At 43.3% G+C, this 14,647-nt stretch overlaps 1 protein-coding gene across 1 annotated transcript in view; it reads left to right on the top strand.

Moving 5' to 3' along the window:
• Positions 1-14,647, top strand: part of CHP1 (calcineurin like EF-hand protein 1) — a 44,686-nt gene that overhangs the window by 21,397 nt on the left and 8,642 nt on the right. The window contains exon 4 of the mRNA XM_004609584.3: positions 7,740-7,867. Within this exon, the coding sequence (XP_004609641.1) occupies positions 7,740-7,867 (128 nt within the window). The remainder of the gene's footprint in view (positions 1-7,739; positions 7,868-14,647) is intronic.

Here is a 14,647-nt window from a genome sequence, read left to right on the forward strand (position 1 = left end):
GTTAATGTGGAGTAATGGTAATGGTTGGGCATCTCAATCCCTTTCTCAGCAATTCCCACTATTTATAATAGACATTCTTGTCATACTCGTATCTAGATTATCTCTTCTGTTCAAGCCTTTTTCCAAATTTTATTCTGTCTCTCAGGGACCAGGAATGTAGCTCTATGGTAGAGCTCTGCCAGGGAGGCTCTGGGGTCCATCTCTGGCATCACAAAATGAAAACAAAATTTTTCTTTAATTTCTTTATCTTTGATGTGAAACTAAACTCTCTCCCAGATGCATCTATTATTAAGATGTTCACATTTTGCCTCATTTACCTCTGTTCTCTTTTAATATAAGCCAATAAAAGTATAACCCTGTTGGTGCTGAAGTGATAGTCCAGTAGGTAGGGTACTTGCCTTGCATGCAACCAACCCTGATTTGATCTCCAGCATCCTGTGTGGTCCCCTAAAACACTGCCAGGAGTAATTTCTGAACACAGAGCCAGGAACATCATCAGATGTAGCTCAAAAACCAAAATAATAATAGTAAATCTTTTTAAGATAATCCTTCTTTTCTTTAAAGAAAATGTGCATGAGAGAACATGCATCCTCTCCCGAAAGAGAGGAGAGAGCCTAATGAAGTAAAAATAAGGAATTATATACCCAAATTGGATACAAACAATTCCAGAATAAAATGCACTAAAAATAGAATTTGGGAGTGGGGGGCTAGGCAGTGGGGGGTATGCCCAGCTGCACTCAGGGCTTACTTCTGGCTCTATACTCATGGATCACACCTGATAGGTTCTGTGGACCATATGAGTGCCAGGGATCACATCTGGGTTGACCGTGTGTAAGGCAAATGCCCTAACCCCTGGACTAGCTCTCTGACCCCTAAAAATAAAATTTTAAGCCACATTCATAATCAAACCTTTTTTAGTAGTAATAATAGAAACCTAGGAGTAGGGGCTGGCAAGATTGCTCAGAAGTGAGCACATGGCTTGCTCAGGTTCCCTCCCTAGCACATGGACCTGGTACCTTGAGCACCAGGAATGACTCCCTAGCATAGAGCTAGAAGAGGCTCCAAGCACCACTATGTATGGCCCAAAACCCAGAAGACGGAAGGTGAGGGGGAAATTAAATAGATAAATTACATTAACTTTGACAATCTATTTTTTTTATTTAAATTCTCTTTTTTGATATTTAGGATGTTCTTGCACATGCTTCGCTGCAGTGCTCCGTCATGGTGTTAGGGATGGAACACACAACCTCATGCCTACTAGGTCTTTGAAATCTAGAATGTAATTTATACTTAAGGTATATTAAGGTATACATCAAGTGCTATAATATTAACTAACTAATATAAAATTGTATCTAGTTTATTCTTTTTCCTCTTTTTTTGATGGGAGGGCATTGGCACTACACCTGACGGTGGTCAGAGGATTCTCCTGGCTCTTTACTCAGGCATCACACCTGGCAGTTCTCAGAACTATATGCAGAGCTAGAGACTGAACTAGGCTTGGTTACATACAAGGCAGGTGCCCTCTTTTTTCCATCTTTATCGAGGTACAGCATCATGTAAGTTTAAAGTGTATAATAAAGTGATTTTACATCTGTAATACTGCAAAACTATCAGATGAGTTAACATATCACTTCACATAGTTACATTTTGAATATGAGTGTATGAGTTAAAAAATTTTAAAATATACTTTATGGGGCCAAGGAGATAGAGATGCTCAAGTAGGTGGTGCAGGACATGCCTAACAGATTTGATGTCCTGAGTTTGTCCCTGGCACTACATGGTTCCCAAGTACCCCTGGAGGTAGCCCCTGTAATAAGGTGAGTCCCAACTCTAAAATATAATCTGTTCTTCAAATAAATAGTACCGCCTTTTGTTTTTTTTGTTTGGGGACCATACCTTACAATGCTCAAGGGTTTCTCCTGGCTCTGCACTCAGGAATTACTGCTGGTGGTGCTCTGGGAACTACCTAGGAACCATGAGGTCAGGCGTGCTCAAGGCTATTCACTGTATAATGGCTCCAGCCTCAGAAAGTAGTCTTGTAGCTATATTCTCTGTGTTGTATATTACATCCCCAGAACATCTTCTTTTAGCCAGAAGTTGTGTCCTTTGACCACTGTCACCCATTTCACCCTATCTACTTTTGTTTAATATAGGATCCATTACCTGCTTTTATCAGTTCATCCAATAATCTCCTTTGCAGCACTTTCCTCGACCTCCTACACAGAGGATTCAGAGTCAGTGAGTTGTCATTTGTCTTTAGTTACCTCAGTCTGGGATTTTCCACAATCTATGTTTTCTATGAGAACTTTGACTAAAGATAAAGTTCTCCTTCGGGCTGGAGAGATAGTACAATGGGCAGGTGCTTGCCTTGCATGTGGCCAACTTGGGTTTGATCCCCGATACCCCATATGATTTTCTGAGCACTACCAAGAGTAATTCCTGAGTACAGAGCCAGGAGTAAACCTTGAGCATCACCAGGTATAGCCCCAAAATTTAAAAAAATTAAAATACAGGGCTGGAATGATAGCACAGTGGGTAGGGCGTTTGCCTTGCACGCTGCCGACCCGGGTTTGATTCCCAGCACCCCATATGGTCCCCTGAGCACCGCCAGGAGTAATTCCTGAGTGCAGAGCCAGGAGTAACCCCTGTGCATCACCAGGTGTGACCCAAAAAGCGAAAAAATAAATTAAATAAAATTACCTCATAACACAATTTTCCAATAGATTTGGATTTATCTAGTATAAAACAGGGCTTTTGATAAGCTTCAAATATTAAATACTGCCTTCAAAGTAATGAGTGAACAATTATTGATTTGATGCAATAGTTTTTCCTGAAACACTTATTGTTGGATTTTGTTTTAACAGTCTCTTTAACCACCTTTTCCTGGTTCCTTGTGAGTTGGCTTTGTGATTCAAGGACTTTTTTAAATAATCTGATTTCGGGATAAAGGGTTAGTACAGTGGCTAGCACTCTTGTCTTGCATGCAGCTAACCCAAGTTCAATCCCCAGTGTCCATGTGGTCCCCTGAGCCCACCAAGAGTGATTCCTGAGTGCAGAGCCAGGAATAACCCCTGAGCATTTCCTGGTATGGCCCGAAAACCAAAGTGAATAAGTAAATAAAATTATATGATTGCCAGTGTTTAATTATGAGACTAAGTATCAGTGAGGATATTCTCAGATAAAATGCCTGGAGAGGAAATTTATTTTGGGGGGATAAGGGAGAGGGGGACAGATTGGGCTACACCTGGCTATGCTCAGGGCTACTCACAGCTCTGCACTCATGGATCACTCCTGGCAGTGCTCATGGGGCACTAGAGATTGAACCCAGGTTGACTGCATGCAAAACATGTACCCCCCCCACCCGCCCCACTATCTATCTGGAGATGGAATTTGAGAATTCTATATTGAGAGCATAGAAATTTACAAAGTTGAATACTCAGGAGCTGGAGTGATAGCACAGTGGGTAGGGTGTTCGCCTTGCACGCTGCTGACCTGGGTTCGATTCCTTCGCCCCTCTCGAGAGCCCAACAAGCTACCAAGAGTATCCCGCCCGCACGGCAGAGCCTGGCAAGCTACCCATGGCATATTTGATATGCCAAAAACAGTAACAACAAGTCCACAATGGAGACGTTACTGGTGCCCGCTCAAGCAAATTGATGAGCAATGGGATGACAGTGACAGAGCACTCAGGAAATTCTGAGTGACATAAGGCAATGACTCAGAATCAAATCAAATCAAGACTGACACTTGTATGCTAGTGTACTCGTGAAAGATGTGCTTTGCTTAATCATTATCACGCTGAGCTTGAGTAATCTCCTACCCTGCTTCTTCCCCTTTCCTCTCCAGGATCAGCCCTTTTGGTCCAGTTGTGGGTTTTGTGCTGAATTCTTCCTCTTTTAGCACCTACCTAGTATTGAACCATATCTAGATATGGTTATGGAAGAAGAGATAACTTCCACAGCTGTGTTGTTTATCTGAACCTTTCCAATGTAAAGTAAATACAATAGTCATTTTGCCAGTTTTGGGGGATTTTTTGGTGGTTTTGTTTTGTTTTTTTGCTTTTTGGGTCACACCCGGCTATGCACAGGGTTACTCCTGGCTCATGCTCTCAGGAATCACTCCTGGCGGTGCTGGGGGTATTATATGGGATGCTGTAAATATAACCTGGGTTGGCTGTGTGCAAGGCAAACACCCTACCCACTGTGCTATCACACTAGCCCCCATTTTGCCAGTTTTTTTAGCCACCACTGATTACTTGAGGCAGCAGCTGTATTAAGTTTTATCAAGTTAGATCCCCCTTCCTGGGACTGCGTATCCACCCCCCAGACTGCCCCGGGATCTGTGGCTTAGGAAAAGGCCCATGAACTGTGGAAGCCAAGGCCCTCTCTAGGCTTCTTTGCTGAAAGCTCTTAGCAAGATGCACCTCTGCAGCTTGCTATAATCAGATACAGGTACTTGAGTTTCTGCTTTTGTCTTTTCTGTAATCTTAAACAAGTGGAAATGTTTTCCAAGAATGAGATTTGAAAATAGAGCACTACCATTTAGTTCCCTTCGACTCAGAGACATTCTGCCACTAACATATGTAGTCATTAACTTGTTTGATTCGATATATAACTCAAATCTTACTTCACATTATTTGATTCCTCAGATCTTATTCAGATTTTTTTTTTTTTTTTTTGCTTTTTGGGTCACACCTGGCTATGCACAGGGGTTACTCCTGGCTCTGCACTCAGGAATTACTCCTGGCGGTGCTCAGGGGACCGTATGGGATGCTGGGGTTTGAATCGGATCGGCCACGTGCAAGGCAAACGCCCTACCCTCTGTGCTATCGCTCCAGCCCCTTATTCAGATTTTTGACCAAGCACCTCTCCATTAGCAGCATAGTTACCTTGAAACACTAAAGGTCATTCTTTGGAGTACATTGGGTTCACAAACGAGCCTTTGAACTTAATGTTTAGAAGGTCTCTGATCTGTGTCTAGGGAACTCCACACAGCACATTTATTTAATGAGGCACACCAACTGGAATTTATGTTTAGGTAGTCAAGGAACCAGGAAACCTCTTGTTTCCTTCATGATTACTTTAGATAACTGTCACATAGGACCTTGTTTTTCCTTTTCAACATTAAAAAACAATCTTAGGGGGGTTGGAGCAGTAGTACATCAGGTAGGGCATTTGCCTTGCACGTGGCCGACCCAGATTTGATTTCCAGCATCCCATAAGGTCCCCTGAGCACCACCAGGAGTAATTCCTGAGTGCAAAGCCAGGAGTAACCCCTGTGCATTGCCAGGTCTGACCCAAAAAACAAAAAAAAGTAATAAATAATAATAATTTTTAAAAGGCTAAGTTTTGAAAAGTATTTCTTAATGAGTTACTGATTAGCCTGTGATGTGATTTTAAGATTTTTCTCTAATCTTAACCAAAAAAACCCTTAAGCACAAAGGGATTTTTTTTAAGTTAATTTATTTATTTTTTAATTAGTCACTGTGAGGATACAGTTACAAATTTAACCGTTTTCATTCTTGTGTTTCCCTCATACACTGTTCGAGAACCCATCCATCCACTAGTGAATGAATTAGTGAATGAATTAATCTCCACCACCAATGAACCCAGTATCCCTCCCACCCTCCAATCCCGTCCCCCACCCCACCCCGCCTCTGTGGATATTCCATTTTGTTCTCTCTCCTTTTGGGTATTGTGGTTTGCGATAGGGGTGTTCAGTCTCTAGTCTACTTCCAGCATGCATCTCCCTCCCGAGCAGGATCTCCAACCACATTTTACTTGGTGTTCTCTTCTCTATCCAGGCTTGACAAAGGCATCTTCTGAAACGGTATGGTCATAGGCCAGGAAGCTATTTCAGAGGCCTAGAGTGCTTGCTTTGCATGTTGGGATTGATCCCCCAACATTGATCCCCCAATCAGTCAAAAGCACCTGATCCCCCAGCACCACTGGGTGTAGCACAAAAACAAACAAAAGTAACAATTTTATGATCATAAGAATCAGGGCAAAAAAGAATCTGCCTGTGGGCTGGAGAAATAGTTCAATAGACCAGAGCACAACTTTGTGTGAAAAGGTCCTAGATTTGGAGGCCAGAGAGATAATATAGTGGGCCAGGCATTTGCCTTGCATGTGGCCAACTTGGATTCAATCCTCAGCACCTCATATGATCCTCACAGCATGGCAGCTGTGATTCTCTGAGTGCAGTCAGCCAGGCTGACTCCTAGATTCAATCCCCAAGTCTACATTGTTACTGCAGGAACATCCTAAAGTAGTCAAGTATAACTGGGTATGACCAAAAACAGAAAAAAAGATCTTTCTGGCTATGAGAATAATAAACTCATAATACGGCCATACTATTTACTATTCAAATATGAAGAATGTTTCAAAGAGTTCACTGGAAACATTTGTAAAAGTTTTTTAAGTGGATATAAATTTATATGTGCAGTAAGTTCAGTTATGCAAACGATGTATAAAAATATATTAGAGGGAGAACCCAAGAGATAGCACAGAGCTCTAGTGCTTACCTTGCCTGCACTACCATATTTGGTCCTCTGAAAACCCAGCAGGAGTGGTCCTTGAGCACAGAGGCAGGAGTAAGCCCTTAGTAAGCCAAATGTGGTTCCAACCACCCCCTGCTCTATATGTAATGTTGACTTTGGTGATAATTGATTTGTAAGAAGCAGGCTTTATTTCCCCGTATTTCCAAAATTGTATTTGTTACTTTTTATCTAATTAAGCTTCATTCCAAAAACATTTTATGTGTACTGGTGGAAGGATGGGTGTTTCATCATCGTATGACTGAATCTCAAACCTGCAAGCTTTGTAACTCTATCTCATGGTGATACAATTAAAAAAAAAAAAGTAATGTGGAATTCATGCCCAATTCAATCAGCTTAATCAGTGGCTTGAAAAAATAGTAGTACTCCTACTTTATTTATAAAAAAAAATTGTATCCTTATATGTCTTAAATTAAAACCTCACTGTTATGTGCAAGTAACAGATGAGACAGGAGGTGGTTGGGGAGTCACAAAATTAAAATATCTCGCTGAGGCCAGAGAAATAACACCACTGGTAGGGTCTTGCCTTGCATGCAGTCAAGCAAGGTTTGATATCCAACGTCCCATATTGTCCCCTGAGCCCACTAGGAGTGATTCCTGAGCACAGAGCCAGTAAAAGCCCTGAGTACTGCCAGATATGGCCCATTAATAATTCATTAATTAAAAAACAAACAAACATCTTGCTCACTGCAGAGTCAAAAGCAGTGAGTTCAAGTCATGGCTCACCTAATTGTGTAGCCCTGGTGCTACTTGAAATGTTTGGGGGAAGAAGATGCAAGTAGATAACTCTGTCCGTGATTAAGCCTGGCCAGTCGTTTCTACAGTGGGGCTAATAATATCTCACAAGTTTGGGGTGAGGCTGGAACAAAGGTATTTTATGAGCCCTAAGTACATATGGACAGAGACCTTGTTAAAGGATCACTCTAGCTATTATAAGCTGCTCTAGCTAAAGCTGTTGCCAATAATACTAGTGAATTCCTTTGGTTTGGGGTTATTGGGCCATTCCAAGCAGTTCCTGGGTGAGGGGAGAGAACCATGTGGTATTAGGGACTGAACACAGGGTTCCTGAATATAGAGCATATACTTCAGCTGTTTGAGCTATATCCCTGACCCTTGGTGGGTTCTTGCAAAACCACCCCCCAAAATTGTTAATGGTGTTCTGTTTGATCTATTTCCTATTCAGAGAGGACCAGGTAAACTTCCGAGGATTTATGAGAACATTGGCTCATTTCCGACCCATTGAGGATAATGAAAAAAGCAAAGATGTGAATGGACCAGAACCACTCAACAGCCGAAGCAACAAACTGCACTGTAAGTCTTCAGATTAAAATTTTATTTCTGGGGGGAGGACCAGAGTAATAGTATAGCAGGTTGGGCACTTGCCTTGCATGTGGCCGACCCAGGTTCAGTTCCTGGTACCACATATGGTCTCCTGAACACCACCAGGGTGATCCCTGAGTGAAGAGCCAAGAGTAAGCCCTCAGCACTACCAGGCGTGACTCATAAACGAATAATAACAAGCAAAACTTTTATTTGTGGGGGCAGAGAGATAGTACAATGAGTAGAGCAAGTCCCTTGTATGCTGCCAACCTGGGTTCAGTCCCCAGTACCACGTCTGATGCCCTGAGTCCCAACTGGAGTGATTCCTGAGCACAGAGCCAGGAGTAATACCAGAACACTATTGGGTATGGCCCAAAGACCAAAATATAAAAATAAACAAAAGTTTACTTACTTTAGTAAATAAAAAGTTTAAAAACTAGAGATGGTATGACCAGAGAGATAGTACTTTAGGCAGTGTGCTTGCCTTGCACTCGGCTGACCCAGGTTTGATCCCTGGCATCCCATATAGTCCCTGACCTACCACAAGCAGTCTTTGAGCACAGAACCTGGAGTAAGCCCTGAGCATAGCTGGGTTTGGCCCCAAAAATGAAACAAAATAATAGCAATGACAAAGATGGTTAACTAAAAGGAACTCTAAATATACTTTTATTTATGGCCATTGCTCCAAATTTCCAGGTCTGTCCTTAAGAGCATGAATTTACTCATCAGGTAAAGAGTTTGGGAAACACTAAAATGCAGTTTGTTATAATAGGAGATTCAAGATTTTTGAACCAAAAAACAAAACATTTCAGGGCCAGAAAAATAGCACAGTGGGTAGGGTGCTCGCCTTGCATATGACCGACCTATGTTTGATCCTCAGCATTGCATATGGTACCCTGAGCCCTTCCAGGAGTGACCCTTGACCACATAGTCAGGAGTAAGCACCACTGGATGTGGCAAAAAAAAAAAAAAATCTGATTTTCATAAATGCAGTGTCTGGGGCTAGAGCGATAGCACAGCGGATAGGGCATTTGCCTTGCACACAGCGGACCAGGTTCGATTCCCAGCATCCCATATGGTCCCCTGAGCACCACCAGGAGTAATTCCAGAGTACAAAGCCAGTAGTAATCCCTGTACATCACCAGGTATGGCCCAAAAAGACAAAAAAGGCAGTGTCTCTTTCAGAACCAGAGCAATAGTACAGCCTGTAGGGCGTACTACTCAGGTTCAGTTTGTGGCCAACTCAGGTTCAATTCCCAGTGACCAAGATTCAATCCCCAGCATTCCATATGGTCCCTGACCATGCCAGAAGTGATCGTCTGAGTGCCGAGCCAGGAATAACCACTGAGCATTGCTGAGTGTGGTCCAAATACACACACACACACACACACACACACACACACACACACACACACACACACACACACACACAAGTGTCTTTCTTTCACATGTTTCATTTTTACAAAATTAGACTTTTTGTTTTTTGGGCCAAACTCAGGCCATATTCCTGACCTTGCATTCAGGAATCACTCCTGGCAGGCTCTCCTTTCCTCTCTGCAAATCACCGTAGACCATAAGGGATGCTGGGGATCAAACCCAAGTTGGCCACTTGCAAGGCAAGAGCGCAACTGCAGTATTATCTTTATTATTTTTTTTTGGTTTTTTTTTTTGCTTTTTGGGTCACACCCAGCGATGCTCAGGGGTTACTCCTGGCTTTGCACTCAGGAATTACTCCTGGCGGTGCTTGGGGGACCATATGGGATGCCAGGGATCGAACCCGGGTCGGCCGCGTGCAAGGCAAACGCCCTACCCTCTGTGCTATCGCTCCGGCCCCTGCAGTATTATCTTTAAAGTACTATCTCTCCAACAAGACATTTTAAATTTTTTTAAATTTCTTTATTTTTCATAGTTTTTAATGAATCACCATGAGATAGTTACAGACTTACAAACTTTCATGATTATGTTTTAGTCATACAGTGATCGAGTACCCATCCACCCACCAGTGCCCATTCTCCACCACAATGTTCCCAGTATCCCTTCTGCCACCACCACCACCCCATATTCCCCCTGCCTTTGTGGCAGGAACATTCCCTTTTACTCTCTCTCTCTCCTTTTGGGTGTTATGGTTTGCAATATGGGTAGTAAGTGGCCGTTATGTTTGGAAAAAGACTTGTTTTTATTAAAAAGACAAAAAGTACAGTTTTATGGCAGTTGATTCAGTGACCTCTTAGTAAACAGCCAACTGAACATTGAAAGGCAGGTCATTGGCAACAAGTACATCATGGGCCACCACACCGGTCACAGTGATTTGCGGGGGGGAGGGAGAGTGTCGGGAATCCAGTGAGTGGGTTAGGGAGAAGACAGTCAGGAGTCACTCAGCCCTCTGAAACTTTGCTTGCTTTTCTAATCTATGATTAGAGGTGACCTTAAACGTCATCAGCTCTAAAACAAATCTACCCAAATAACCTCCACAGCATGGGCTCTGCTTTTTTCTCTCCAGGAACTCCCTTGGCAATTTAGTAAATCCTCACACTCTATCTCAGAGGTTGTTTTTTTAAAAATGTAAACCAGTTTTATTTACAGAAATATAAGGGAAGAGGAGAGAGATGTGTGTTTAAGAGAGGACACAGGCTTCTCCAGAGTACACATAACGTCGAGATACAAGTGACCCCACGATTGAGAAATCGCCTCAGACTGTCTTTAATACAAGGGTCAGGGAGATGGTTTGGGTCATAGAGCAAATGCCTAGTGTGTGAGTTAAGTCTCTGGTACTGCATGGCCACCGCCCACCTAGCACCTCCCAGAGTGGGCCTAGTACGGTTATATAATGCCCCTATTTTTTTTTTTTTTTTTTTTTTTTTGGTTTTTGGGTCACACCCGGCGATGCACAGGGGTTACTCCTGGCTCTTCACTCAGGATTTACCCCTGGCGGTGCTCAGGGGACCATATGGGATGCTGGGATTAGAACCCGGGTCGGCCGCGTGTAAGGCAAACACCCTACCCGCTGTGCTATCACTCCAGCCCCTGCCCCTATTTTTTTAAAGTAAGTAAATAGGGACTGGAGAGATAGTACAGTGGGTTGGATGGTTGCTTTGCCGGAGGTTAACTGGGTTAGATCTCCAGCCTCCCACATGGTCCCCTGAGCATTGCTGGGTGTGGCCTCAAAACAAAAACAAACCAAAAAAACACCCCTTATTTTTTTTCTGTAGAACAGGAATGCCTTCATAATCTTAACTTTTTTTTTTCTATGTGACACTTTGATTTATGTAGAGATAAATCTCTACCTGCCCACAGCCTGTCTGTAGTCTGATTTGATGCCCCATTCTTTCAAAAATTTTATTCTGGGGCAAAGGGAGAGCTTAATGTTCAGACTTGCAAGACGAAACGTTTTTGGAGACCTGTTTACAGCAGTGTGAGTGAGGACACTACTGCTTGGTGAGCTCTGCACTGGAAATGGAGAGGGTATATTTTGGTGTGTGTGTGTGTGTTACCTCACAAAAAAATAACTGGTAGTAAGCAAAATGAATTTCCTTCCTTGTGGGATTTTCCTCTTAAATTATAGATATTTCAGTCAGCAGTAGTAGTAGTAAGAAGAAAAATTATACTTCTTTTGGAGCTTTGCATTCCCATGGTATATCATTTAGAATGCCTCAGCCGACACAGGCCTCCATCAGAAAGAAATGTGTTCCTTCCTTTTGCAAGTGCGGTAAAGCGAGTGTCAGAGCTGATTATGTTGTCAAGGACTTGGGGCTTTCCTGGTGCTCTGCTGTGCCTTCCTCAGGCTCTGCCTTTTTTTTTTTTTTCCCTTTCTGGGTCACACCCGGCAATGCACAGGGGTTACTCCTGGCTTTGCACTCAGGAATTACTCCTGGCGGTGCTCAGGGAACCATATGGGATGGCGGGGATAAAACCCAGGTCAGTCGAGTGCAAGGCAAATACCCTACCCACTGTGCTATCGCTCCGGCCCAGGCTCTGCTTCTTGGACTACATACTCCTCCTGGTCACATGATGACTGCCAGTAGCAGTCAGACTAGAGGCCTTCCGGTTGCTTTTGGCAGAGAAGACAGACAGAATCAAGCCACAATCCCATCCTCAAGTTGCAGATGAGATTTAGTTAGAAAGGAAAGTCTGAATGTCACAGAAATGTCGACCTTTAGGTGAGATGGAAATGTACCAAGATGTTGTCCAAGTTATGCATGGATTTACCATTATTCATTCATTTATTTATTGGATTTCTCTATATATGTATATATGTTTTAATTGAATCCCTGTGAGATAGACCCTTACAAAGCTGTTCATGATTAGGTTTCAGTACTACAGTGTTCCAATTCCTATTCCTCTACCAGTGTACATTTCCCAACACCAGTGTCCCCAGGTTCCCTCCAATCACCCCCAACCTCCCAGACTGCCTCTATGATGCTCAGGGCTTACTGTGCTCAGGGATCATTTCTGGCAGTACTTGAGGGGGACCACATGTGGTACCAGGCATTGAACTGGGGTGGGCCACAGGCAAGGTTAATGTTTTTTTGTTTTGTTTTGTTTTGTTTTGCTTTTGCTTTTTGGGTCACACCCGGCAATGCACAGGGCTCATTCCTGGCTCATGCACTCAGGAATTACTCCTGGCGGTGCTCAGGGGACCATATGGGATGCTGGGATTCGAACCCGGGTCGGCCTCGTGCAAGGCAAACACCCTACCTGCTGTGCTATCACTCCAGCCCCACAAGGTTAATGTTTTAAACAAGTTCCTCAACCTGCTTTTTTAAAAGGGGCCACCCCCAGCAGTATTGGGGGGAGGTAAAAGGATAGCCCAGATCCACACCTAGAATTGCTCTGTCCAGGGACTGGAGCGATAGCACAGCAGGTAGGCCGTTTGCCTTGCACTCGGCCAACCTGGGTTCGATTCCCAGCATCCTATATGGTCCCCTGAGCACCGCCATTAGTAACTCCTGAGTGCAGAGCCAGGAGTAACCCCTGTGCATCGCCAGATGTGACCCAAAAAGAAAAAAAAAAGTGCTCTGTCCAGTACTGTACTTAGGGGCCATCATGGCTACACTGGGCAGTGTTTGGGGGGGTCCATGAAATGTCAGGGATAGAACTTAGGGACCTTCACATGCTAGGCAGGTACTGTATCAACAGAGCTATCTCACTGACCCCCTTACAGAAAGCAGGGAAAGAATTAGAAATCTGTTGCTGTCTGCATAGTGGTCATGTTCATGTAATGAGACCAGTGACACCAAAGCAGCTGCAGGAGCCATGGATGTATGCCTCCCTCCCATACGTGTCACTGCTTTGAACTTTCTACAGCACTCGAATCAGCAGGATGCTGTCTCTTAGAGACTGAGTGCATGGAACACCGTGCACCTAGTGACACATTTTTCAGGGGTGTCTTACTTACAAACCAAATTTATGATTCATCTCCTGCTTAGAATGAATGGTCTCTTCAGGAATTCTGAGATCATGCTTTGTCCTACTTCTTTTTTGTTGCCCCAGTTAAAGAACATGAAGTACAGCAAGCAAAGCTGAATGGTAACTGTGGGCACAGGTCCAAACACTAGTACTCTTGCTCTGTCTCCCAGGAAAGAGTCCTTCTTGCTCCTTGCTTTAGATCAGTGAGGTTATATGTATAATGTCTTATATAAAATATTCTAGAATGTGATACATAAGGGTGTGGTCTGCAAGGTTCAAGAATGTGGTACGTAAAGTTGTTCACAATAATTTATTGCACTCAACATTCCAACACCAATACCACCACCATTATCTCGAATTTTCCCACCACCACCCAAGCCTGCCCCAAAGGCAGATCCTAAATAATTTATTTTGTATTGCTTGTTATGAATAATCTGCTAAAAATGGTCCAAAAAGGTTTCCTTAAAAACTTCACAGTTCCGTGTTCTTATTGTCCTCTTAAATGGTTGAGGTGTTTCATGACGCCTTTGAGTGACATGGGAAATAAGGAATCTACATGAAGTTCTTGTAGTTGGATGTTGCAATGTATTGGTAAAGTGGAGGCGGGAGAATAGCCAACAGGATGTGAGCAGCGCTGTTCACAGTAGCCCAAAGGTGGAAGCAGCCCAAATGTCTATCCGCAGATGAATGGATGTACAAAATATGACCCATCAATAGATGGGATCTGATTTGGCCTTGGGAAAGGAAATTCTATGCTAACAGAATGGACATCCTTTTTTTTTTTTTTTTTTTTTTTTTTTTTTTTTGCTTTTTGGGTCACACCCAGCGATACTCAGGGGTTACTCCTGGCTTTGCACTCAGGAATTACTCCTGGCGGTGCTTGGGGGACCATATGGGATGCTGGGGATCGAACCTGGGTCGGCCGCATGCAAGGCAAATGCCCTACCCACTGTGCTATCGCTCCGGCCCCTGGACATCCATTTTTAATAGGGATGGGACAGTGCTTGGAGACTGTGGGCTCTGTCCTTGGGTCTACTTCCAGTGGTTTTTGGAGAACCAGGCAGTGTCAGGAGTCAAAATGGAGCCAGACACATACAAAATATGTACATTAGCTACTGTGCTACGTTTTTAGCCCAATCTATGCAAATAAGCCAGGATCAAAATGATTATACTGAATGTAATATATACATGCATATAATATATGTAATACTAATCATAATATAAATTTTCCTTAGTGCCAGGGATCAAACCCAGGGCTTCACACATTCAAGGCAAGTGCTCTATTGCTGAGCTATATCCTGGCCCTCAAAAAAAGGATAAGCATGAGATTCCTAGAGTAGGTTAAATCACAGAGGGAAAATCACC

Source organism: Sorex araneus, chromosome 3 (genome assembly GCF_027595985.1).
Source record: "Sorex araneus isolate mSorAra2 chromosome 3, mSorAra2.pri, whole genome shotgun sequence".
Classification (NCBI taxonomy): Eukaryota; Metazoa; Chordata; class Mammalia; order Eulipotyphla; family Soricidae; genus Sorex; species Sorex araneus.